General features: G+C 42.6%; 1 protein-coding gene across 7 annotated transcripts in view; it reads left to right on the plus strand.

The window, feature by feature from the left end:
* The window catches only part of ZNF423 (zinc finger protein 423), a 253,010-nt gene that overhangs the window by 44,475 nt on the left and 181,035 nt on the right, over positions 1-27,500 (plus strand). For 4 of the 7 annotated variants that reach the window (XM_019535759.1, XM_019535760.1, XM_019535758.1 and 1 more), the window contains exons 2-3: positions 351-551; positions 4,517-4,597. In XM_019535759.1, the coding sequence (XP_019391304.1) occupies positions 455-551; positions 4,517-4,597 (178 nt within the window). In that variant the 5' untranslated portion in view covers positions 351-454. The remainder of the gene's footprint in view (positions 1-350; positions 552-4,516; positions 4,598-27,500) is intronic. The other 3 variants (XM_019535761.1, XM_019535754.1, XM_019535757.1) reach the window with 1 other exon arrangement.

Here is a 27,500-nt window from a genome sequence, read left to right on the forward strand (position 1 = left end):
CCCCAGTACTCTTTCCTGCCATGGCAGGGGGTCAGACTTGATGATCTGCTCAGGTCCCTTCCGACCCTAGAAACTATGAAACTATGAAATCCTAACAAGTTTGTGTGATGAAGACTTAGAGATTCTTACCCCCCCCTCCCCAAACGGTAAGAAAGTATCTTTGGAGGGTTTATTCATTGCTGCATTGCATGATAAAAAAACCCCACATTAATATAATGAGAAGTGTCAGGGATAACTTCAAGTGAGAGCTATGATAATTAAATGTATCTTAATAAATGCAAGACAATTCCTTTAAAATCTGTCCTTAGACCATTAGAACTTACAATGGAGTATATTCTCCCTTTTGGCAGGAGGCCTAGGAGGGGATCTGGAGAATGATACGAAGGATAGCCGGGCCCTGGAGGAGAGGAACAGCGTGACAAGTCAGGAAGAGAGAAATGAGGAAGATGAAGACATGGAGGATGAGTCAATTTACACCTGCGATAACTGTCAGCAGGACTTCGATTCACTGGCAGACCTGACTGAACATAGGGCACACAACTGTCCTGGAGGTAATGTTAAACTAGCTTTACAATTCTGACAGGTGGTTAGCTGGGTAATTGGACATAGCAACAGCTTGAGGCCTCAAGTGAGATTAAAGAATTAATAATGTAATTTTACAGTTAATGTAATTTTATTGTGGTGCCTTGGGTAGCCTTTGTTCACTTTTTTAATAAAATTAAAATAAAAGCAACAGCTTTCCAATTGGAATCTCTCAGTAATTATGTTAGACAAAAATGTTGTGTTTTTTATTAGCACCAAAAGTTTCAGACAGGCTTTTTTCTCCAAATGAAGAATGTTTATTAATACAAAGTTAAATTTACAAAACTCCATGGAAGGAATGCTTCTGAAGCCCTTAAGTGGACATGGCAGTTTCTGAGATGAATTTATTAATGTGAGTTTTGTAATCCCATTTTAAACATTTGCCATACTGCTGCTTAATAGGTTATTGCTGCATTTTTGGAAGTATAAGGACATGGCAATAGGTTTCATCATAAATTGGTCTTGATTTTACTTTATGAAAAGAAATAACAAGCTCAAAGCATTGGTGTGAGCAGTTGCAACATATTTTGCTTTTACACGGCACTTTCTATGACAGTGAGATCAGCAGGTGTTCTGCAAAGCACGTTGACCTGATTTATGGGCCAGTGCACATATATTTGCAGGTTTAACCAAAGATGTAAATAAGATAAGCACAAATTATATTCCTGTGAATTTAAACCAGAGAACCTAATCCTTACCTTTCCCAGAATAAAATAGCCATCACTTATTCCTACCATATCCATCCAAGACCTTTTTTTGCCAGTTCCAACTGTGAGCAAAATGGCTAGGTTATGAGCCAGGTCATAGAGGAAAGTTTCCTCTTTTGTGTGGATCTCTAGAACTTCAACCAGTCTCACCCCTTTTCATTTATTTGGTGAGTAATCTATATTTTCTTTCCCCTCTGGATTGGTGTAATTATTCTGAGCCATGAATAAATACAGGAAACTTATAAAACAGGTTGGGGAACCTACAGCTTTTGAGAAGCTTAGGTGTATCATCCTTCAAGGATTTCTCAGGGGATTCATGGTTTGGCTGTAGCTCCATCTGTTCTTTAACATGTGCCTATAGCTCCTTTCTCTCTGTGCTACTCTTATGGCTGTTTAGAGAAAGGAGTTCCCTTTTTCACTTCTTTCTATCTACTGGAGGGAATGGAAAAGGAATTTCTATCCAGCTCATTCTTATCTTGCACTGGACAGAGATTGTAAAGTGCAGTGTGATTCAAGTGCTTCTTGCTCTGCTGCTTGTTCTGTATCATGCACCCATACCAGAGTGTTCTGCTCATCTCATGCTCTATTCTTGCTCTGTTTATGCCAAGCAAAATACATGGTGAAAGTCTGAGGCTCCATAAAATCTTGAAGTGACCAACTTCAGTGTCACTCTTCACCACCTTATAGCTATCATATTAACCATAGTGCATTTTTAAGGTGCACTAAGTATGGGTATGCAGATGACATTGTTTAGGGGTCAGCAATCTTTTAGTAGCAATAGGCCAAGTTTAGTGTAGCTTGCTCTGACGATGGGCTGCCATTCCTCTTGTTGGTGCCATGGTCCCAACCTGGCAGCTCCTTGGACTTGGCGCCACACTCCTGATCTGGCAGCTGGTCTCCTTGCTGCTGAATAGCCACTATTGTCCTCTGCCACAGAGTTACTGCCAGTGTCTCAGCGTCACAGACTAGGTGACGTTGCTTGTTTAGCTAGATCCAGCTTGTGGTTTGTAGTTTGCTGATCCCTTGGCGTTGTTCATTCATATGTGACTTCATGGCATCCACTGAAAATGACTCCATGCTGTAGAATGCGACAGCTGAAAATGAAATCAGAATTGCCAAATCAGCATGAAATTAACACGTGGAACTGTGACAATCCCCCCCAAAAACAAGCAAGCAAATAAGACATTGATTATTGTCAATATTTTTAGGCCACAAGTGCCATTTTGCTAGTGAGATATATAGTTGAAACTGAGAACTATATACTTTTGTGGGAACTGCTGAAACAAGATATATCAAGCTCTGACAGCTGGTTTTTTAATTGCAACTAACATGATGCATATAACTGTATTGTCTTTGCTGGTACATAAAAAAAAAGACATTTTGGTATAAAAAAACAAAAACTCATGATTAACTTCAAGTGTGGAGATTCTCATTCCAGAATAAATGTAATCTTCCAGGTTAATTTAATCAAAGTGGACAGCAAATGCATTTAAGTTAAATGGGAAAAAGTACCCTTTTTCCAGATTAAGAATGTCCACACATGGACTTAATCAGCACTTTGAATTTATATCCTACTTTAATGAGAAAAAACTTGCAAATGCAGACACACTCTAAGCTGTTGTTTGACAAAAATAAAAATATTTCACATACAGCACAGTCTAAACAAATTTCAAAATTCAGTAGAAAAGGATTATACGAGGAGAGTAAAAAAAATTTAAAGTAGCGTTAGGTAATACCATATTTGTCAAACTATTTTACTATAAAGTAAATTACATTTAGGTTAGATGCACTACATTCCTTTTATTTTCAGTGCCTGTCTGACACATGAGATTGTAATGTAGTGTCTGACCTCTTGGCAAGTTAGAATTTCATGTCTTAATCTGAAGCAGTGTTTTCAATAGTGCCTACATGGGTCTAGATCAATACAGGTAATATTTGTGCTGATAATATTACAAGGCTGGTAATAGAACATAACTAATGACTTCCTTTGGGATACTGAAGTTAGAAAGATCTTGCAACTCAGGAGTATTGCAGGATTGTAAGAGATCACTCCAAAGAATAGCATAAACCATCTATTTCATTGGAATCCCTTAGAAATTCATTACAGTACGCTAAAGTTATAATACACTTTGAAAGCAGCTTCTTTGACACAAAAAGAAAGAGCAAACAGCCATTTTCCCCCTCGCTTTTTCATGTACTTCAGACTTATTTCTTTGAGGACAAAAACATTGTGGAAATCTAGACATCTCTTGCAGCATACATGTGTAATTCTCTTTTTGATGTCAATAGCAAGTGGATGTTCTGTTTCTGACAGAACTTGGGGGCCTTTTGCACCTTTTACTCCTAACTGATGTCTGTGGTTGCAGGTTGTAGATTCACAATCTGTATGGGGATTCTGAAATTGGTGTAAGTAGAGATATTTGCTTTGATGGGACATTGGGTTCCCTGTCTGGGTCATCCCATCTGCCTTGTCTTCCCTATGCTCCCTCTGAAAAGTGGTTTTGGAAATTAAACCCTAAACCAGTTCAACAGCAACTCTATAAATTTCCCCCAAATAAATGGGAACACTGAGCATATATTTTGGGTGTTGGTAGTTTTAAAAATTAACTTAATGTCTGTCCTTTTTCTACCTTCCTTTTTAAGGAAGACTAAACACTGTTACTCAAAACAGCCTTGTGGTTTCTTTTGTTAAACCAATTTTTTTTGCACACCGATTTTTATACCTTAGATTGTCGACAGCAGTAACATTCAAACATGGATTTACAAATTATTGTGTCCCCTCTGGCCAGTACCAGATGCTGCATGCATCAAGCAACTATTCTGCAACATATCATTATCTTGTGGCTGATGCTGAGTTATTTCTTGTCTGATGAAAAGTAGTTAAGAAGCCCCGAGCTTTGCTATACAAGCGTATGTGCTTTTTTTTTTTATAAACATGCATGGGTCTTTTTTTTTCTTTTTTCAGGATTTTAGCACTTTTCTCAAATTAAAAAAAAAACTGCACTTCTTTAGCAAATTATTTTTTCTCCGTCTGCCAGATCACCACCCTTTCATGCACCCTATTGGGTCTACGTGCCCATTTGTTATCTTCCTTTTTCTTCAGTTTCTCAACTGAATATGGAGTATTTTTTAGCAAGTTAGCACATCAATGAACTGGACAGGAATAGGTTATGTTGGGGTCCCTGAGCATTTCATGAGGTCCTCTTCTGTTGTTGATAACTTTACAGGTTGTCTGTTTCAAACAGCAGCAGAGCTATATATGGATATTGCCAGCTTGGAAGTGGCTGATTTTTCTAAACTACTGTACGGTAGGAACTAGTTTATAATTAAAGTCTTGCAGTTGCTCCTTTTAAATGCCCTGTAACTTGTACATTAGGCTTACATTTTAAATGAGGTATTGTAACTGTTTCATGCTAGTGTATAATTTTTCATTTTCTTGTATTCACCTGCTACAGAGAACTATAATTGTCTTGCAACTGTGTATGCAGGATGCTCACCCAACAACCCCTATATGGCAGCTTGTAAAACTAGTGACTACATCTCATGAATGTAATTCTTATGTAGTACTTTGTATTTTACACTTACAAAAACAGACTTCTCAGATGCACCCCCCAAATTACAATGTTTTGCTGTACCTGATTGGCACTTTCTAAGTTATTTTTCTTTCTTTCTTTTTTCCTAAATATTACTGGATTACTGATCACCCTTCACAGAGGAAAGTAAAATGCTGTTGTGTAAAAGCAGTATAGAAAGTTAATTATACACCTAGTTTATACAGCTGTGGCTCTAATGACCTACTGGCCCTAATTACTGTGTTGCAGTTCAGTCTGAGTGCTCTTGCCTGTGCCAGAGCCCTTTTTCTTTCTCTTAACCTGGCTAGTGTTTCAGTATAAAAAATAACAAATTTCCCCCACCTTTTTTTCTGGTGCCGGAATACAGTTTTCCTCCTTTCCACAGATCATTGTAGAACGTATTAAAATTGGCACCGGAAAAGCCCTGCTAACACTGAAAACAGTGTAGCAACATGGACTTCTTTTAGAGTTCTCACTTTTCAGTGTAAGGATCTGAAAGTGGGCACTGGGAGAGTTAAATGTTTATTATCATGTTGCTGGAAGGGCTATTAACACAGGGCACTGTCTTTTTTGGTCACAGGCAATAACACCTCCAGATGTAAGGATAATAAGGTGCTGGAGCAGCTTCTGGCTGTCCTTAACAACTAGGCATTTTGTATTTGACCCTGTATTCAGTATATATGTTCCCTGGAATAAGACAGCAAAATGCAGTCTGATTGCATACCACCATTGACAGAATAGAAGGAGCCTCATCTTGCGAGGTGCTGAGAAGCCAGTTAGTGCTGAGGGCTCTAAGCTCCTCACTGAAAATGCCAAAGCTATGTTAGTTGACATGCCTGAGGGCCAAGTGGAACAGATTGCTATTACATAGATAATAGTTAAGTATATGTGGATAGTGCCCATTCAGTGTATGAATAAGTTCTTTTCAGGACTCCTATAACAAACATATCAGTAAGCTATTATGCTAATAAGTTACTAGCCCCTCTAGTTTCCTAAGTAACTCCACAATGAAATATTGCCTCCTGTTTAATATTTTTTCTACATTACTTAAAACATATTACAGTGTATGAATTTGCAGCTGAAACCAAGCAGAAATTCTATTACAAATTTAATGATAAATAAGTCACATGCTAACGTTTGAAGAATTGACTGTTTAGTAGAGCTTACTGCAAAATATATTTCCTGAGCTGCTACTTAACTAGAGCCTGCTCAGAGCTGACATGTTCCTTGTGCTGAGATGTACCTATTGTGGTTCTTTGCAACGCTGTGAGGTTCTTAGGGTATATGTATGTGTTCCTGTGTGACTCGTCCAGTCCAGCGGTTGTCTTAGCATAGTGTTTAATGCATGATGGTTGTAATACTGCACAAAGTGTTATACTTTCTGACAGTGTTGATTTCCAGCAATCCTGAGAATCCTTCTGCAGCTACAGGTAGGTGATGCACCGTTCAGTCTGCTCAACTCTGACTATGGGACATAGACTCAAACTGAGGCCCATCAAACTGGAAGAGTTAATGAAGGCTGACCGTCAAATGATGTAGGAATTGTTTCTTCAGCAGTTTCTGTATCTTTGTTTTTTGAGGCTGCTGCAGTGCTGCCAGTTGGCCCTTGAAGTGCCTCTCTTATCTGGTTTCTGTGGGAAGAGATCATTTAAATCTAAAATGAGGGTTGTGTACCATAAAGGGCCAAATTCAGGGTTGACTCTTGTAGTCCCATAAGGGGTCATGTTCAGCAGGATTAATGCATCCTATAACAGAGGTATGAAGAGCCTGTGCAAGAGCACTCCGTGCCCCAGTAGCTCACTATAATATTGCCAATTTGACCTTGGTGGTGCATCTTTTGGGAGCTGTGGGAATGGGAAACTGGACATTTTGCTCTCAAATAAAAATGTTGCTGGTGTGCCTTGCCCCTCCCTCAGTGAATTGCCAGAGAGACATTTGTGACGGGTTTCCCAGGGGATCAGGGCAGGCAGAATGGGAAATTGGACATTGTGCTTACAGATAAGAAGAGTGTTGTCAATGTGTCTGCAAACAGCTTGGTTGTATATAACCAAAAACCTCTGTAAATAATAGGCATGTCTGCTACTCCCTTCTGCCGCCACATAGCCAGCAGTACCTGCTGATGGCCTGGGTATGCACTGCCAACCTGTACATACTTTTCATTATGATGATTATGTCTTCCCTCAATCTATCTGTGTTGCAACTCATTTTCACACAGGTAAAAGCACTTTCATCCTTACCTTGATTTTATTAGCTCTTCAGTAAGGAATTATTATTGTTTTTTATAACCAGTTTGTTTATTTTATCTGCTTAGAACATGCCTGCCCCTAGAAACTTAAGATATAACTAAAAACACGTCCACACCCAATCCACAAGATCTAAAGTAAGTGAAGGTGAGAACAGAATGCATCTATTAAACAGGGAGTCACACCTAGAGCACGTGTTCTGCTTACTGCAGTGGTTGCCTCATGATGGGTGCAGGACCTTTACAATGCATAGTGGTTTGGTAGGAGGCTGTTTCTAAGACCACTTTCCTCCTCCTGACAAGCTGTTGCAGTTGTGACCAGCAGAAGCATTTGAAGTGGAGCTCCCTCAGTATAAAGGAGAGGGAACTATGGGCAGGGTGTTCTTTGTGAAGGCCCGCTGATTCTGGAATGAACTTCACCACCCAGATTTGTTGGAGCCCTGATCTATTTACCCTCTGAATATAGTGCAAGGCCCATGTTCCCTCCAGGGCACCTGGAGCAGTGCTATAGTGTTATGAAATGGCTTTTGTGACAGCTTTTTTGTTCCTATGGGAGATTTTTAAAGGTAACATTGACGGCTGGGAAGTTCCTATTTTTATTTACAAAGTGTTCTGTTATGAGAGGGGAAGGTGCTGTAAATTGAATTTGAGGGCAGTTAGTTTTTTGCCATTTCAATATCTAATAAATAATCAATATTTATGAACAAGAGAGGGGGTTACCATATTTTCTCACATATCATGTGCATCAGAGGATAATATGAATCTTGTTTTTGAAAAGCAGGATGAAGGAAAAAAAAGGTTTTTCCAGAATTATGGCTGCATAGAGCAGGGACAGGGTCTAATCTTCAGGGAGTTCATCCTCCTTTTCCCGCTTGACTAAAGCTGAAACCTCAGCTGTTGCTGAAGACTGCTCTCCATAGGTGGATAGAGGTAAGGAGTCTCCCAGACTATGAAATATGAGAAGAGTGATCTGGAGCAGCTAGCATCTGGCAAAATTGCTCTAAGAAAGATGAGCTTGATTAGTGGACTATTAAAAAGAAGAGATGATCATTAATACCTCTAAGGTGAAGAACACTGAGCCATTACGTCAAGTGACTCCCTCAGCTGCCTGAATAGTAATGTAACAGTTGCTGTATTGTGGAGCAGGAATCAAAGCAGGGTACTTCCATCCCAGGCAGACAATCAGCTTTCCCACTTAATAAACACACTCCAAATTTTGAGGGGCCTATTTTGGGTAAAACATTCTTCAGTAAACAAGGGTTGCATCTGTATTGGCTTATGTTTTTAAATGGTCTTAAAGGTATAGGTAAACCTTTGGAAGAGAAACTAATGTTGTCCAATCCACATTGACACAAGCATGGATTCTTGTAGCAAGAGTTGCATTCAAAAGTAAAGGCTGTGCCTTTCTTGTTGACTGGTGATCAGAGATGTAACTGGCCAGTACTGCACTCTGGGCATGAGCAGCGACTGGAGGTTCACTGTGGGACGTGTCATTTCCTTTTTTTGCGATTTTAACACTGTCTTTTCATAGCAAAAAAATGAGGTGACATCTCCCCTAGAAGCAGTGAATCACTGGCCACAGCTCCTGAACAGAACGCTACTGCCACGGCTTCGCCTTTCTCACTGTCGGAGCTGGAGCTACTTCAGGGAAGATGCAGGGGATGAGAGATAGGGATGAGAATGGGGAGGGTGAGGAACTTTCTTGCTCTAATCTGGTGCCAACCCCCCAGGCTTAAGCAGTGCCTGGGACTTGTGCCTTGTGTGCCTATGTACTACTGTCATTAAGAGAAATCAGTTTTGGCTATACATGCTGCCTGATGATCTAGGACAGGTGTGGTAAACATACAGCCCACTTGCTGCAACACCATTTGGTTCCTGGTACTTCTCCTGGGTCTGAGCAGATCCATCAAGGGCACGGTACATGCCAGACCAGCCTCACAGGCAGGGCCAATGACATGCGCTGCATGCAGCACTCACCCCAGCCACTCTGAGACTACACCACAGAGCATATTGCTGTTCCGGCTAGAATAGGTGCTGGATGTAGAGCAATCTGGATGTGGGAGTGTTGACTAGATCCCAGACTGGCTCAAGTGGGCACCATGCTATACATGATGCCTGTTCTGTCTGGACTGTACCACACGCAGCATCAGCCCTGGAATGTACACCCTACATGGTGCCTGCCCCAGCAGCTCTGGGGCTGTGCCACATGTGATGCCTGCTCCAGTCAGTCTGTGTGCAATGTGGGTCCCAGACTGGCTGGAGCGGGCGCCATGTGCAGCATGGTTCCCAGCACGGGTACTGTGTGTGGTGCAGTCCAGCTGGGGTAGGCTCTGTGTGCAGCGTGGTGCCGGCTTTAGCCAGTCTGGGATCCATGCTACATGTCCCTGGCCAAACAATGCTGCACTTGCACTTGTTCCAGCTGCTCTAAGATCCATGCTGCACACAGCACAGGTCCCAGACTGGCTGGAACAGCAGCTGGATCTATTATGCTGGGAAAGGGAGGATGGGAAGGGGAGGGGGTATATGGGTCAGGTCTGGCCACATGTCACTGTTATGGCTCACAGGTCCAGATGAATTTGTCTGACCTAGAAGGACTACCATGATTTGAGGCAGTCTTCAGATGGCAGGTGCATCCTCCTGACTAAGAGTTTGCCATTTTTTGTTTTCTGATTCATTTTCCCATCCTCCTAATGATCCTTCAGCCTAGTCTGGATCAAATATCAGATCAGGTCAAACACCAGTCCTCATCTACCTTTCAATCTCAAACAGAAGGGGATGATAAAGTTAAGATAGCTTTGTCCTCAGCACTGTGGAGGCATTTTATGCCATCCCTTCTGACAGTGTCATACATTGTTGTAATAAGATGAATGACTAGACTGGAACCTATCTGAGTGAGCTTTGAGCAGCTGCCTGCTTTACCTTTGCAGCTTCTCCGAAACAAAGAATTGGAGTCACTCAAGCAAATCTATCTATCTTGCTGGGCACTGCAGATATGTCAGCAATAACTCATGGTCATTGGCACTGAAGGTAACTGAGAACACTAAAAAAAACCCCTAAGGCATGGTCACTTCATCTTTATCTATCACCAGGAAAAAATCACCAGCCCATGTAGTAAGTTCATTTTCTGTGCTGTACTGGTTCCGAAGCCAGATTTTCTGAGTTCATGTAGATCTGGATATCTGCAAGTTGCTTAACCAATATCTTTCTTTTATGTTTTCTTTATGTCCCTCCTCCTTCTTCCCTCCCCCCTAAAAGGACTTGAGACAGGCTGGAGAACTATGGGTACTGGTAAATGCTAAACTGATGTTGTCTAGGACAGTGGTTCTCAACTTGTTTTGTACTGGGACCCATTTGCCAAGATTGATGACTTGTCCCGGCCCACACCACGCTGGCCCTACCAGTGCATGACCCATAGTTCCCTGTGCCCCTGGCCCTGCTGGTGCTCCTCACCTCCAAGCTACAGCCCCGTGGCCTTTTCGGTGCCCCTAAACCCCAAGCTTCAGCCCCCTGGCCTTGTTGGCACTCCTCACCCCCAAGCCATGGCCTGTTTCCTCAACACCCCGCAGGCCATGCTGGTGCACCTCACTCCTGATCTGCAGTCCCTGTCTCCCCCAGCCCTGCTGGATGGGCCCCTCAATGCCCCCGTCCCACTTGGGGCAGAGCACAAGCAGCAAATGTGGGCCCCTGCATGTATGGGCGCAGCCCTATCCCACTGGCCCAGGTACACAGCTCTCCGCTGCAAAGGACAGCTCCCACCTCCTTCTCCTATTGGAGGGCCAGGTGCCTTTTTCTCCCCAGTCCCTCTGCCCTGCCGCAGTGCTGTGCCTGGCCACCAGCACCAGGGCCCCCCCTCCACCCCCCCCCACACACACCAGCCCTCCGGACAGTCCTTTGGACTTCCATCCCCCACTCCCCATGCAGTTACCTGCATCCAGTTGCCAGGCCTGCTCCCGCAACCTTGCCTTGCTGTATGCTGGCCCTGCATATCTGTGCATGCAGATGCACGTATGCCCACTACCTCCAGTTGTCCCAAGCAGCCACTTGCAGACTGGAATGCTGCCAGCCTGCAAGGGGAAACGTGCACTTTTGTGAATTTTTCTGAGACTTCTTTGTGACCCTTTCAGATATTCTTGTGACTCAGTTTTGGGTTGCGACCCACCAGTTGAGAAATGCTGGTCTAGAAGGCAATGAGGTGGTAGAATAGATCCTATGGATAATTAACACCAAACTAAGATTATTATGTCTGTCTTGTCATGAGAAGAGTAACAGGTCTATGGACAGCTTCCCAGCAGTAGGAGATGGATTATTCTCTGTGAGAGCTCTGAGGGATAGAAAGATTTTTTTTTTGTCTTCACAGTAGGGAAAACAACTAAAAGCACTTCTATACCATCAAAGGACCCTGTTAAGGAGTGCTGGAGTGAAGCCGACCACACCTGTTCTGCATCAGCTACACCCCTATGTATAGGTAATGTAAAGACAACAGTGATGCTCGGCATGTACTAATAAGCCTGCTGTGAACTTATTGGTGCACTTCCAGGCAGCTGCATTACATCTCTTTGGGTATTCAAATGTGTGCAGAGCAGGTAGGCCATGCTTCACTGTGGTGCTCCTTGGCATGGTCCCTTGACAGTATAGGCTTGCCCTCAGAATTCATTGTTAGCTGAAACAAATAAAACCAACTAGCAGTGCATTTCAGGCAGGATTTGCAGAGCAGCATTTTGTCATAAACATGTTATGAGAGCATTTTTTAAAGATTGCTTTCCTTAAGTGTAAAAAAGAAAATGGTAAACAATTTGCAAACTTGGAAATTTTAATAAATCCCGAGAAAGAGCTATCCAAACGTTTTGAACAATTTCCACCCTTTATTTTTTTGACCAGCTGTAACAAAAACCATACAAGTTCTATAGTACACATTTGAATGCTTTTGTTGTGGCCTCATTAAACTTGGCTTGTCTGCAGACACAGCTGGCATGTTGTTAACTGTGCTCCAGGCTTGGGAAAGCCAGAATGCAGCTTCCCCCCAGTGCCGGCTGGCTTTAGGGAAACTAGCCAGCATGGCTTGGTCTTCTTCAGATGGCCAGCTTTGGGGAAGCTAGCTGAGGCATTCTCTTTAATGTCTTATGGGTTTAAGAAACCCAGAACTCAGCCAGCCCCTATGTGCTGGCCTTAAGGGAAAGCTGGCTGGTATACTGGCAGCCCACTGGCAGCCAGCACTTTACTGCCCCCCTGCCTTGAGAAACTGGCCATTCTCTCTCATCTTTTTATTTGGGAGTCAAAGTTTTTAGAACCGATTGGGCTTGGAATGTGGCAGTACAGCTGGAAGAGACTGAGCAAGACTTGGATCAAAGCAGTTTAATTTTTATGGGTGCCTCATTACACATACTACCTCACTTTTCTTTGAGTCTTTCCTTTTTTTAAGTTCCTTCCCAGTTTTATATTCTTATTGCATTTTTAGTCAAATTTTCTTAATTCATTGTCTTATTCACGTGCCCCTTTCACTTATCTTCCACTGAAATACCTTTTTCTTCTACAATCAGGATATATATTTTTTACTTTTAAAAAAATCTTGTGAGAAACTAATATTTGTGAGAGGATCTGGATTGATTTAAATCAAAATGACTTAAATAACTGAATTTAATCATGATTTAAACCAGTGAACAGGAACTCTTGACTTAAATAATTCATTTTAATCTTGTTTTGCATTTGTACTTTTTACTTACCTTCCTAATTTTTTAATTCATAAAGGTTGTCATTGGCTGATATATTTTGCTGTTTCTTTCAGATAACCAGGAGAATACATTCTTTCTGCATATATGCATTTGCTAATGCAATTATGTAGTTTCACATTTTATTCAGAATCTTAATTTTTACATTATTTATGATGTTAGAAAATGATGAATGGCATATTTATTATTTATTAGCTGATAATTATTTTTTTCTCATGATTTGTGTCAAGCTGCATTTAGATGGGGAAATTGGAATTCAATTAAAAATTGACAAGAACAGCATTTGAAACTAATGAAATTGTTTTTATTAGTTAAACTACCTTAAATATATTGGATTCACATAAGGAAGAAATTAAAGAGTGAAAGGATTAGATCTGCTAGCTCTAAAATCTTCAAAACTGTGAGTTTATTTCCACAGGGGTAGATAGGCATCTTTAGGACAGTGGTTCAAACTTTTTAGACTCAAGACACCCTAGTTTGACTCCAGACACCGCTCTGCAACTTTTATAAGTTGTTTGCCTAAACCCTTAACCTTGGAGACTGTCTGCAGAAGGGAGTTTAGACTCCCTTTAGTCTTTGGCTTCTGCCAAAGTTGCTAACAGTTAGGGACTGTTATACAGTGTGTTTAATATGAATGTGACATCTGAGGAATGATTGGAAACCAACAAATTCACCTATTTTAGAGTAAGAGCTTTCCCTTATAGATTTCATAGACACTAGGGCTGGAAGGGACCTCAGAAGATCATCAAGTTCAGCCCCCCGCCCGAAGGGCAGGAAGTCAGCTGGGGTCATAGGAACCCAGCAAGAAAAGCATCCAATTTTTTCTTGAAGGCATTCAATGTAGGTGCTTGAACCACCTCCGATGGCAGGCTGTTTCAGACCTTGGGGGCTCGGACAGTAAAGAAATTCTTCCTCATGTCCAGCCTGAAACGGTCTTGCAGGAGTTTATAACCGTTTGACCTCGTCATCCCTTGGGGCGCTCTGGTGAACAAATGTTCCCCCAGATACTGGTGGTCACCCTTGATAAACCACCATCAGATCACCCCTGAGCCTGCGCTTTTCCAGGCTAAAGAGTCCCATGGCTCTCAGCCTGTCATCGTAAGATCTGTTTTCCTGACCTCTGGTCATGCACGTGGCTCTTCTCTGGACTCTCTCAAGCTTCTCCACATCCTTTTTGAATTGTGGAGCCCAAAACTAGATGCAGTACTCCAGCTGCGGCCTCACCAAGGCCGAGTACAAGGGGAGAATGACGTCCCGGGATTTGCTCGAGAAGCATCTATGGATGCAAGCCAGTGTTTTGGTCGCTTTACTAGCCGCAGCATCACACTGCAGGCTCATGTTCATCTTGTGGTCAGTGATGACCCCCAAGTCTCTCTTTCGTAGTGCTAGCCAGCATAGCACTGCCAAGCCTATAAGGATGCTGCAGGTTTTTCCTCCCAAGGTGGAGAACCTTGCATTTTTCAGTATTAAACACCATCAGGTTCTCGTCTGCCCAATTGCTGAGCCTGTCCAGGTCAGCCTGGAGCGCCCTCCTGTCTTCAGGTGTGGATGCTTTGCCCCAAAGTTTGGTGTCATTGGCGAACTTGGCCAGTCCACTTCTGACTCCAGTGTCCACATCATTAATGGAGATGTTGAACAATATGGGTCCAAGGACAGAGCCTTGGGGGACCCCACCGGTCACAGAGCACCATGACGATTGACTTCCGTCAGTTACCACCCTCTGGGTCTGACCACAGAGCCAATTTTCCAGCCAGCAGATCATGGTGGACCCAAAGCCACAATTGGCCAGTGTCGCCAAGAGGTGATCATGGGATACCAGTTCAAAGGTTTTTTTGAAGTCAAGATATATGACATCAATCTCTTCTCCCTTGTCTAGGTAATAGGTCACCTGGTTGTAAAAAGAAGTGAAATTGGTCAAGCAAGACCTACCTGCATCAAATCCATGCTGGCTATCCCTCAGGATGTTGGTGTTGGCCAGTCCATTAAGGATGGGCTCTTTAATAAACTTTCTAAGACCTTCCCCGGGATACAGGTCAGGTTGATGGGCCTATAGTTTGTCAGATCCACTTAGTCTGGACAGGAATCAATTAATAATCATATAGTAAAAGCATCTAGATTTCTTTTCCAGTTTCTGTTGAATCATCTGTTTTTGTTATTCAGGGCCCATCTCAGCTGTCCTAAGTGATATCATGTTGTATTTTATCATATACCTCTTCCTAGCATCTGATAGTACCTAGAAGCCTCTTCCCCCTGTTCTTCTTTTCAAGCACTGTGGCTAAGGAACTTTTCTGGTGGAAGCAACAATATGCTTATGAATAAAAAAGAGGGGAAAAAAGACAATTGCAAAAGACAGGACAAAGTTACAGAGATTGCTTATTCATTATTATGATCTTGCTCTTCCTCTAGTTAATGGGAAAAGTAGGCTGGACTTCTCAAGATGCTTTCTAAATATTAGATATTCTGTATGGCTATTATCATAGTATCTGAGCATTTCACAGTCTTAATGCACTTAGTCTGACAAGACCCTTGTGAGCAAAGAAAGTACAATTTATATGCATTTTACAGGATGGGGGAATTGAGGTACAAGACTTTGATTTGCTTAAGATCATGTCATATATGTGATAGATCTTCCTTGCATCTTGCTTGTCCTGGACAAGTATCCTAATGACTGGACCATCCATTCTCTTGGAAGGACACCATTTTAGAATGGAATTTGGTTGCCTAACTTCCTCAGACCTTAGAAAATCTTTGCAATAATTGTCAAAGAAACCTTGGTCCCTGATTGTGTTGTTACCCAGCTACCATTTCCCTCGCAAGTGAGGGCTTGAGGAAGGTATGAGGAGGCTCATCGCCTTTTCTCTTCTCCAGGGAATCTGTTCCAGAAGCAGTAGAATGAAGATTTCTTTCATTATTCCCAAACAGTTTCTATACAGTGAACTCACTTTGCTTATGTAGCCCTTTGTGGTTAATGATATTTACTGAAGTAAATGAGACTTGTAGTAAAGTTGTATCAAGTGTTGTCTGAAGTAAAAGCAAACAAATAAACCTGTTTGTAGCAATTAGTCATTTTTAAATTTGGAAAAATAGGTGGGAGTGGCAGAAATCGCTTTATGACCTTTCGGAGTCTGGATCTCTATATAAACCTTTCTTAATTTCGCCCAACCAAAAAATGAGTGAAAAAAATTTATTTTATTGAACTCCAAGAAGGGTTTGTTTAGCAATTTGAATCGCATCAATCAGTGTCATATCTTTATGATATGCAAATGAAAAAAATATTATATTGTATTGTTCTGATATGTAATAGGAGAGAAAATATAAATTACAATGTACCATTATCACTTTTTCCTAGCCTTTGTTTATGATGATCCTTAACTTATTCTCCTTGTCTGCTTTTGACTTTTGTAATGCTGAGTTTTCCTTGTCCTCTCCGTGCACTTCTCCTGTGAGGGGTCACCTCATTCCCTCCCACTGTCTGTCTCTTTGTTCAACAGTGTGATCTCTCAGTGGGATTTCTCCTTGCTTTACTCTTGCCTTGGCCCTCATCCCCTTAGGTTTTCTTTCTCATTCTCCCTCTTGGCTTCCCTGATGTTACATCACTCCACAGTTGCTTCCCTCTTCTTCTTTCTTACTCATTGGTCTGATAACTTAAACTCCTTGTTTAATTGTCCTTGCCATGGCTTTCATGGCTCCTTATAGCTCGGTTCCTCCCTACCCTGCATATATGCTCATATACTTTTTTGGTATACTTTTTTCCTTTAGTCAGCTAATGAGACTATCGTTTCTCCTCTTTTCTCATCGTTGTCTTGTGCTTTTTTTCTGTGATGCTCTGATTCATATACACATGGTTAACCTGTGTAACTACTTGATCATATCACTTACATGTTATGTAACTCCTTTCCCTTTTTTTTTGTTACATGAAGTTGTTGTGGCCTGTGTCAAGTTAAGTCTTAAGTTCTCTGGGACAAGATTTTCTCTCATTATGCTTTCAAACAGTGCTTAGCCAGATTTGGATTCTGATTGGGGCCTTAAGGCATAAATAAATAAAGTGTTTTGTCTGCCATGTTTTATGGAATATATCTAGTCATCTTGAGGGTGACAGCTAGTAGAAAAGAAAGAATTTGGACACCATCAACCCAAAGCAAGCAATGGAAAAAGGAAGTGAAAATAAGCTATATCTTTACTTTTACTGTAGGTTAAATGGAGAATATTTTCTATTTCCTAGAAAATAAGGTAACTATACAAATGACAGGATCAGGAAAAAGACATCCAGAAGATTTTAAGATGCATCAGTTTGTCAGTTTGTGTTAAGTAGTTTTGTTTCAGGGAGCTGACTGGCTAAAGTTGGCTGCATTGAAAATTACATCATTACTTCGGGGGAGCATTAGTCTTAATTAAAAGGAAAAATGAGCCTATCTTTACAAGCAAGTTGGGGGAATGAATCTGTGAGTCCTACCATACTTGAGAAAACTGCAATTTGAGTCCCAGCAAAGCTGGCTGCTTTGACAGTTGCTGCCACAGTAATTGGCCGTGCATATCCAGATCATAAAGTGACAGGCAGTGGGTTCAGTTCAGTGCTTGACCACTCTGCAAACAATCTGGGGAGGGAGGAAAAAAGATTTGTGAACTTGCCCCCTTTGAGATAGCAAATGCTTCTCTCCCAGTGACCAGGATCATCGATGAGAAGCATCCAAGTCTTTTTTTTGCTGTCAGTGTATGTCACTGTGGACACCTTTGTAGTTCAAAGGAGCCAATATATATACATAGGGAATAGTGAAAACTCAAGGATAAAAATATTATAATGTCTGGTCTGCTCTGGGTTTTAGTCTGTTAAGGAAGATACCCACAAATGTTTTGAATTAGTTCACTTCCTTGCATACTTGATTATTTTGGAGGTATGGAGCCTAACCAAAATCTAAGGGAAAAATAAGTTGCTTTGTTAAAGCAGACTTGAAATAATAAAAAAAAGGAAGGGCTTAACTTTTGTCCTGAGGGTGATAAAACAGCACCACACAGCTGAAAATCAATCTGACCCTCACCCACGTGATGCTGTTGTCTCAGTCTGTCTTTCATTTCCTTTGGTTGAGTGAAGGCCATGGCATTCAGTAAGGAGAAAAGCCAGAGGGAGGTGGGGAGAATCCTGTTTTCACTGGAAAGACCGCGGTGCTTGTTTAAGTTGACTCCATTAATGAAAATTGCTAAAAAACTTTTGGACTTTTTAATTTTACATTGTACAGTACATTTCCCTGTCAATGGATGGGAATCCTAGTAAGGTAAAGATTTATTATTGGGTAAAAGGATGTGCTATAAAAGAAAGACTGGGAGGTAAAACATTTTGTTATGATTAAATGTGGAATTAATCAAGGCCAGTATTTTATATTGAAGGCTTTATGTGGTAACAGGAAACTTGAACATTCATTTAAAGAACTAAATTCATACCCAAAGGGGAAAAAGACCAGCTATTTTTTCCAGGGATATTTTGACATTCTGTATTCTGAGCCTAATCCAAATGAAGAAAATGTACTTAGATACATGTATATTTATATACCAGGATGATAAAAGAATTTAAGCCTGTGTGCATATAATGTTGTTGATTTATGAAACTGCAGGTACATGGTGATGTACTCCATGCAAATATTTTTACTAATTTAAACAGTCTGCATAGCTGTAGTTCTTTGGAGGAGGAGGCACATGTGTGCATACACACATGTGCATGCGCACGCACATACACACATGCACACACATTAATTTCGCTAAAGATGCAGTAGAATGCTGAATGGCAAATGCAATGTCCAGCATTCCATGCAAATTTTTGTTTTACTAAATAATATCAGCAGCTTTAAAAGTAAAACATCTTGATATTTATTTCTGCTGCATCTAGAAAGCAGGAAAAACCGCAATCCACAGCAATTAATCCAAAGCTCTGTTTCTTCCACTATCTCACTTTAAGTGGAACCCAGTTCCAAAAGATGCCCAATCTTTCTTTTAAAAAACAGATGCTTTTCCACTGAGGTTTTGTAAAACCCAAATTGTCCTAAGTTCTGCCCATCCAAACTGCAGCTTTTCCTAATTCAGTTGGTGACTCACCCCATCAGCATAATATTGTCTTGCTTTTAATTTTACATATGTTGATTACAGTAACTTGGAAAGAGTTGTTTCCTTATTTTGTAAATGTTGGATGTTTTAGGAAGGCCTCTAACAAATGCCAAGTTCTTAAAAAGATAAAGGCACAGATTGGATTTAACTATAGAGATTAATCCCTGCTTCATAAAGGTTAACAATTTGTTCATTAATCTGTTTGGGAAGAGGGAGATTAATTTTTGCCTAATTTTTTTTGTTTGAGTATGTTTTGTCCTCTGATGTGCCCGCAGTCACTGGTGCAGGCTTGTGCTATTATTTTACAGATTATTAAAACAAAGTAGCAAATTTGTAAAATGCTTGGACTTTTACTTGGCAGGTTCTACTGTTAAAATCTCTATGTGATCTGCCAAAATGTGATTTGCATAAATGTAGAATTTAACAAGTTATCATTCTGATTAATGCCATTAACTGCTTAACTACTACAGAAATTGGCTTCCAAAGTTGTTACATGGTAGCTATCACTTTCAACGTCATTCCATTTGGTGTCTCACTGGGGATAATGGTATGCATGAGCTAAAGGGAAAGCCAGAAGGTCAAGGATCTTTTCGTTTAGTCTCTTTGTGCATTAAAAGTTCTATTATGTGTTGATATTGCATGTGGTTTCCAGTCTGTTGCCTACAGTGCTTCCAAAATCCATTGATGAAAAAGTTCAAGAAGTTAAACATATCTTGTGTGCAGTAAGTACCAAGCAGTTTTTGTTTGTATATGTGCCAGGTGAGTGTGAGACAGTAATAGATCTTCCCCTCACAAGATCAGGCCCAGTATCTAATAGGCGTATTTAAGACTAAGAACTTGTGAATCAAACTTAAACCATCTTACAAAAAGGTTAATTGAAATGCCCATATAGATGATGACTAAGAAAGCTGTTTTGCCTTTTCCCCTATGCTCTGTGGTAGCAAATGTAGCTACACTGGTTTTGGGAGTTTGTGTGTTTGTTTTCTTTTTTTTATTCTTGGGAATGTTGCAGCTGCTGTTGTGGGCAGCTCTGCAAAGAAGAACGAAGGTAAACCAGGCACATGCAATTTTCTACCCTATGATATAGGTAAAGTGTGTGCACATATGTGTGCGCGGGCATGTATATGTGAGCACATGCTTACAGAACATTCACACACTCCTCATCTGAACAGGCTTATCTGTTAGGGTTACCAAAGCAGCAGCAACAGTAATAGTACTCATCCTGAGGCTGGGAGGGCAGTCACTCTCCTGGGAGACCTCTGTGCTGCTTCTTGACCAACATTTAAGAGAATGGAAAAGCAGAATACATGATGTACCTTCATCCTAGATACTGCCACAGTATACTTAGATTGTTTTTAGTTCCCTGCAGCTGGAATGGCTTTTAAAATATCTGGCTTGTCCACTATAAAAGGCATGGAGATAGCTTTAAATAGATTTTATTTGGGGGTATTAAATAGTGACAATGATCTTTGGCATGTGATTTAGCAACCATAGAAGTGAGCACAGTAGTTCAAACCTTAGTTGTATTGCTTCTGGCTCTTGGTAAGCTGAGGCACACATGCTTCTCAGTCTAGTCTTGCTTGCTTCCAGAGATAACTTGCATGCCAAGGATAACTTATACCAGGGGTGGGCAAAATACAGCTGGCGGGCTAGATCTGGCCCACCAGCTGACTGGATCCAGCCTGTGGCTGTCCTTCCAGCACTCCACATGGGGCCATGCCTTGCCTGCTTGCGCCAGGGCAGCCTGCACTGGGCTCCCACTGGTATGGGGCCCAGCCAGCGTGCAGCTTCTGGTAGGGCTGCTATGGGTACAGCTGCAGCCAGGTGCTGTTCAGCACTCCATGGCTTCAGTGGCAGCTCCTGCTTCTGATCTTGTCCCTGCCATATCACGCTGACTTGAGTAAGCAGTTTCAGTCAGGTGGCTCCCACCCCCAGCATGCAGGGCTCCAGCTTCAGCTCCTGGTTGCCTTCCAGTGGAGGGTAGCTGGGATGTGAAGCCAGAGCCTCACGTACCTGCTGGGAGCAGCGCAGCATGGTGCCATAGGAGCGAGAGGGGGAGCTGCTTCTGGAGGTGGGGGGCACAGAACAGTATCCAACTGGCTGCAGCCATACTGGGAACAACCTACCAGAAGCTGCTTCTGCTCCTACCCTTGCTGCGCCGCGCTGCGCCATGCCATGCCATGCCATGGCATGCCCCTCTGGGTGGGCAGGCGAGCAGCTTCAGCCAGGTGGCTTCTACCCCAGCACTGTGGCTCTGGCTTCAGCTCCCAGTCACGTTCCTAGGAGCTGTAGCCAGAGCCCCGTGTGCTGGGGTAGGAGCCCAGCTGAAGCGGCTTGCCTGGAGCGGTGTAGCATGGCACAGTGAGTATGGCACTGCAGGGACAAGATCTGGAGCAGGAGCCTCCACTGGAGCAGCACCTGGCTGGGCTGCAGGCACTGGTAGGAATGTGATGCAGGCTGCCCTTGTGCAAGTGGGCAGGCCTTGGCCCAACGTGGAGTGCCACGGGACAGCAAGGACTGCACCACCTGGCTGACCTTTTCTGCACATGCCACCTGCTCCTCCCTCCCCTAGGCTTCTGGGACCTAGCACCCAGGCAGCACCCTGTCCACACACACCCATGCACATGCCCCCTCCCACACCCCACACTCCAGAGGGCAGGGGCATATGATCCCAGCCTTGCCGGCCCCTCCCACTCCTGAACACTGCTCCCTGCCCATCCACAGCCCCATAGGGAGTCTTGGTGAGTTGTTGTGGGGGAGAGGGGGCGGGGGAAAGAGTGCTGACCCAGCCTGCCACAGCTCATCAAAACTAAGTATGTGGTCCTCAGGCCCAAGTAATTGCCCAGCCCTGATTTGCACCGATATCTTCTTCAGTGTTTTTTAATTCTGCATGCAGATGCAGCCATGTCCCCCTCTCCCTTATTCTGTTCAGCTTCATGCAGATTTGTTTGTAATCTGCAGCTTGATTCCCAGCTCACCTCTCCATTTCTTTCACAAGGAGTTTTGTAGCCATATAGAAGCTGTTCTGCTTTTTTGTAAGGTGCTGATAAGCCCCTAAACATCTGCATAAACAGCCATTCCAGTTCTAGGTCTTTAGAGGTTATTTACCAAGTTTTGTAAAGCTTGGATCCATACCCACACCCATCCTAGATGCACTAAATGTTTATCCCAGAGTGGTTCCTACAGCTTTGTTTGTATTACTATCTAGAGTTATCCCACTGCAGAAATCCTCAGGAGAGAGAAATGGCCAAGAGTATTCTGAAACAGCTGTTGCAAATTCAGACAAATACTGGACTGTTGCTAAAAGCAATAAGGATAGGGCAGATGTAATATATTTTGTAGTTTTACAGAAGATGGGGCATTAGCTCAGGCTCAGCTCTGTGCAGGGTTAACACATTTTTTGTAGATTTTGCTTTCCTTTAAAATCATTAGCTTGTTCAGTAGATACAAACTAAGAACATTTATGGTATACATCTGGTACTTTCAGGTGAGTTAGATGACAGAAGATTTACAAACTGCGTGATCAAATGCTGACCTGATATATGTTAATTTGGGCTTTCTTGGCAGCGGTTACAAGTTGGGCTTAGAGGCAGCTTGTGTAATATTGGTATTTGGTATATCATAAGACTTTGGGGGATTGCAGGGGAATGGCACAGGGCTCTTGATAAGAAATGAGTCAGCTGCATCCCAGATTTAAGCTTGTTGGCAAATGGTGCCTTATTATTGCTGTGCAAGGCAAGAGGAGAGCCGGTTGAAGAGAATTTCCGTAAATGTATGAAGACCATGACTAGCAGGGTAAAAACTCCCCAATACAACCATAGTTACTCCTCCCTCTGGGAGTCTTTTGAGAAAAAGCCTCTTGTGACAGGAACATGTCTCAGCTCTTCTCATGTGTGAGCTGCCGGGTGAAAAGATGGGGCCATAGAACAAAGGATGTTCTGATATAGAAGATACTCTTTTAAAGAATATGCCACATCAACCGTCTTTCATAAGGTCTACTGAATTTTCAGTTGCTGGTGCTCATCCCCTTGAGGATTACTCTACACCTGGGAAACACTGCAGTAACCTGGACTGATACCTCCTTGTATCTTTAATTTCTGCATGTAGACAGAACAAAAATAAAAGCTTCCCTGCTTTTATATCTTGCAGTTGAATCCTACCCTCCCCCTGATTTCCTTGAGGAAGTGTGCTGCAGTTACCTGAGAAAGAGGGAAGTCAAGGAAGTGTGTGCTCTCTAATTTTATATGGAACAAGAAAGTAGATGTTACCAGTGCATGTTACCCAGACACAGGCAGATTTTTTTAAAGTAAGGAGTTTAACTTTGGCGATCTTCTGGGCTGGAGGAGACCTGTTGGCCCGTATCAGCAGTTGCCTCTGACTTTGGAAAGGCAACTAGGTTGCTCATTCTTTTCAGATACCCTTCCTGCCCTGATTGTTTCAAATTCCTCTCAACATCTTAACACGAGTATTTCTCCCTTTATTTCCCACTCCTCACTCCACCACCATTTATTGAGACTAAGACACACTTCCCATCCAGCTACCTCCTTTTGTCTCAGTCTGTCTCATTCTGGTTTACAGATGATCAGCCTGGTTGAGAGATTATCCAAAATTCACTGTGGTAAAATGCCTCCCTATTCTGAACACCACATTGTCTCTGAGGGGATGTTTAGATTCTTCTGAAAGAAGAAAACATCAGGGGAAATGGTAGACGAGCAGCATACTTTTATTTTGCTGCGGCTAAACTGTATGTGTTTGCAGGGGAAGATGACCGTTCTCTGCAGATTATTGATGGAAGACATAGAAGGAACATTCTTCTTGCTCCTTACTTCTTTGCTCCTTAATAATGTATATAGGTTGGTTCAAGCCAACAGGCCATCCATTCTGTCACACAGCTGTTGTACTTGTCTGTGTTGTATATATGTGTGAATAAGCCTCTGGGCTTAATTAAAGATAATTAAAACTATAGGATCGCCCCAAAGCTACTACTGTAAACACACAAAGCTCAATCTTATTTTGTTTTTGACCAATTTCACATGACATTTGATGGTTGCAACCTAATCTTACTTTTAGTTTTTAATTAAAACCATTGAAAGCAAAATGCAGCAGAGAATGTGATGTGAGAGAACACTAACTTCGCAACAACTTACTGAAACTGGACTAGCAAACTACATATGGTCCTGTTCTTTAGCAACTCCTTTGAACACAAGTGCAGTTCTGGAGGGGTGGTCTACATGTGAATATTAATGGAAGGCAAAAAACTCTGGCTCATTTCATGCCAGAGTTTATTGTTCCCACGTGCAGCATTTACATGTTCTCCTGGGACCATAGCATGTTGAACTGGGGCGGCGCAGTCCTGGCTGGCAGGAGGCCTTCTGGGGTTAGCCTTCTGGCCTGAGGCTACTTCTGCTCAGCTCACCATGCTGCAGAGGGGCTGGCTGGGGCAAGAGGACGCTACAGCATGGGTCTAGCTGCCAGGCAGCCCCACACTGTAGCACTCTCGTGCCCCAGCCAGCCCTGGTCACCATCTTCGCATGCGTTGTGGTAGAGTAAATAACTCTGCCATAGAACAGTACTTGTGCTGGGCAGACCTATCCTATGATGGAGTAAATTAGTTTACTCCAGACTAATAGCACTGCTTGCCTTACTGAAAAGGTAATTAGGCAACTCTGCAGTAAGCATCTCGTGTAGACACATCTAACTATCAATTTTTCCCATCCTTTCACTTGGTACCTTTTGTAAGCTAGTTGAGCATTTTCTGGTGTTTGAGCTTTAGTATCTGATGGCTATTTTTCTGTATACAACAGTGTCATATTTTGCTAAAGCAGAAAAATATATTTCCTAGAAGATGTTCTAGAAGAGCTAAGATGAACCTTCCATTGGAAATGCTGGAAGTGCCCCTGGTGAAATCTGTAGGGCAAGTCACTTCTGCAGTCTTTCTAAGAATTACCAGATAAGTGTAGTAGTTAAATCCAGTATTACTTTTTTATAAGGCTCTTGCAGTTGGTATCTTGCTCCTACTTCATAACTGTATGGTGTTTCTTTGATATGTCCCAATATTTACGCAGGTAGATGAGGGAATTTGGTTCCTACAAAAGGCTTTCTTATATTTTTATTCCTGCTAGTATTTTAAATTCACTGGAGGCCTGATTTTCAGAAATGCTGACCACCTACAGCTCCAACTGAAGTCAGTTGGAGCATGGGTACTTCATACCCCTGAAAGTCAGCTCTGAAGGGTTTTACATGCTCGAAAGAAATCCAGGTCAGGATTTTCAGTGGGATTCATGGGTGAGTGCTTAGAAGTTTTGAAAATCTTATGCTTGCATGTGTGTTTGAAAGCCAGATCTTAGGCTCCATTTTTTTAAATCTTGGCCCAAGCCTTTAAGGCCTCTTATATAAAGAAATTACCATATACAGTTTTAGCTACTAAGGGTTTTTTTTAACAGGAGAGATTCCTTCCCAAATACCTTGATTAACAGGGCTTTATTATTTTTTCCTTGTCTCCTAGCTGAAGTGTTGGGAAAACATGCTAACATTCCTTTCCTTAGATTGTACTGCTTATGGGCCTAATTCTGCACCTCTTACTTGGATGACGGGAGCTGTTGACTTTCAACATTCCAACATTATCTTAAAAGTTTAGAAGATACATATTGAAGTAGGTGTTGTTAAGCAAGTACTTTAAGCAAGAAGTTAAGCAAGAAGCTTGGTCAAACATATGTTCTAGGGCAGAGAAGGACAATACCTGGTTAAATCAATAAGACTATACCATGTCCAGATTGTGAACATAACTGGGATTTTCACTGTTTTCATGGTGATACTCATGCTTGTTTTGAGAATAATAAAATACACTGAGGCAGTTGATCCAGAACACATTATAGGTTTAGTTTTTCAGAATGCTTTTAGATGACATTAAATTAAGTTGTAGCAAGAGTTTTACAGTTAATTGTGAACTGCATTCAGTTCTATGGGAAGAGATCCCTTGTTGGCTTCAGTAGACTGCTACATGGGGATACTTATCTCTCCAGTTGGAACTCATTACAGGATCAAGCCAATGACTTGAATATTTCTTTATCTTTGAATTGTGGCATTTTTGGTTGTCTCTGTCCTTGGAAGAGCCTAGACTCTAGATTCTATTGTACAATTTTCTGAGGTTAACAGAAAAACCATATCAATTGAACATAGTGAATCTTTCATCTTGATTATGCAGTTTAAATGTGCTTTTTATTTCCCAGACAATGATGTAAGGTTTATAACAGGTAAAGATGAATATGCACCACTACTCTGGTAGGAGAGTAGGGAAAGGAGGAGTAGGGGATGAGAGTTGGCTCTCAGTGTGAAATGGAGGGGAGGGATGGAGAAAGGAAAGTTTACCTCTGGGCTGCAGAGGGGATTAACAGCATGGTGCAGAGAAGGGGCCAAGCTGGGCCAGGTTGCTTACTGTTGATACCTCATTTTACGGGCTGGAGCCAGTCACTTTGGGAGTCAGATCTGGCCATTGTGCTGTAGGTTGAGCAGCTGTGGTGTATAAGGATTATGTCAATCCAAATGATGGTTTTTAATGTGTGTTCATCATGCCTAGAAATAGTTGTGGGATCAGTCTTTCAAACTTATTTTGAGTGTGTGTGAGAGAGGTGTGGGAGGGTGGGTGTGCACATGTGGGGGTGAGTATGGAGGAGTGTGGGGGTATGGGTATGTGTATGTATGTGGGGGGGCTGCCTACACCCGTAAGGTTCCAGGAAACAGCTGTGGGTAGGGGGAAGAAGAGGGGCAGGTGTAGGTGCTGTCTGCCTCCCCCCCACCAATCTGGCCTGTGGCTGCCTCCACGACATTTCACATGGAGCTGAGCCCCACCTGTGGCAGCTTACTCTGTGCTCCCACTCACACCTGTGCCCGCTGATGGCCCTGGCCCAAGTCCTGGCCTTGATCAGCATGCACACATACTTCTCAGCTCCTCCCACTCCAGGTACTGCTTGACTCCCCCTGCCTCCAGCAGCTCCTTTTTCTCCTCCTGCCCCTGCTGCATCGCTCCAGCCACCTTCCACCCATTCAGCTATCCGCAGGTGACTGCTTGGCTGGAAGGTGTAGCTGGAGCCCTGCGTGCTACAGCAGGAGCTGCCTGGCTGGGCATGTGGGGCCAGGCACATGCCCCAATGGCTGCTGCCACTTCCCTGTGCTACCTGCTTCCTGGAGCAGCAGGGAGGAGGAGCCACTGGAGGTAGGGGGAGCTGAGCAGTACTTGGGCAGCTACAACAGCAGGTGGAGCAGCCCTGCCTGGAAGCTGTTCACACTGTCCAGGGCCAGGATGGGTGTGGGCAGGAGCATGGAGTTGGCTGCCTCGGGTGGGAACGGGTGGGGCTTTGCCCCATGCAAAGTGCTGGGGGTGAGGGGTGGGGCAGCTGTGGGCTAGATCTGGACCGTGGGATATATTTTGCCCACCACTGGTTTAAAATCATGGAAACAGGATGTTAAGTGTTGATTGTAAAAGTGTAGTTTCCTAGAGGTCTCACCCACAGTACTAGCATTTAGCTTGTATGTGCACTGAAATCAGTAATTGGATTGTGTTCCTGGAAGACGAATGTGA

Source organism: Crocodylus porosus, unplaced genomic scaffold (assembly GCF_001723895.1).
Source record: "Crocodylus porosus isolate Cpor-Errol unplaced genomic scaffold, CroPor_comp1, whole genome shotgun sequence".
NCBI lineage: Eukaryota > Metazoa > Chordata > Crocodylia > Crocodylidae > Crocodylus > Crocodylus porosus.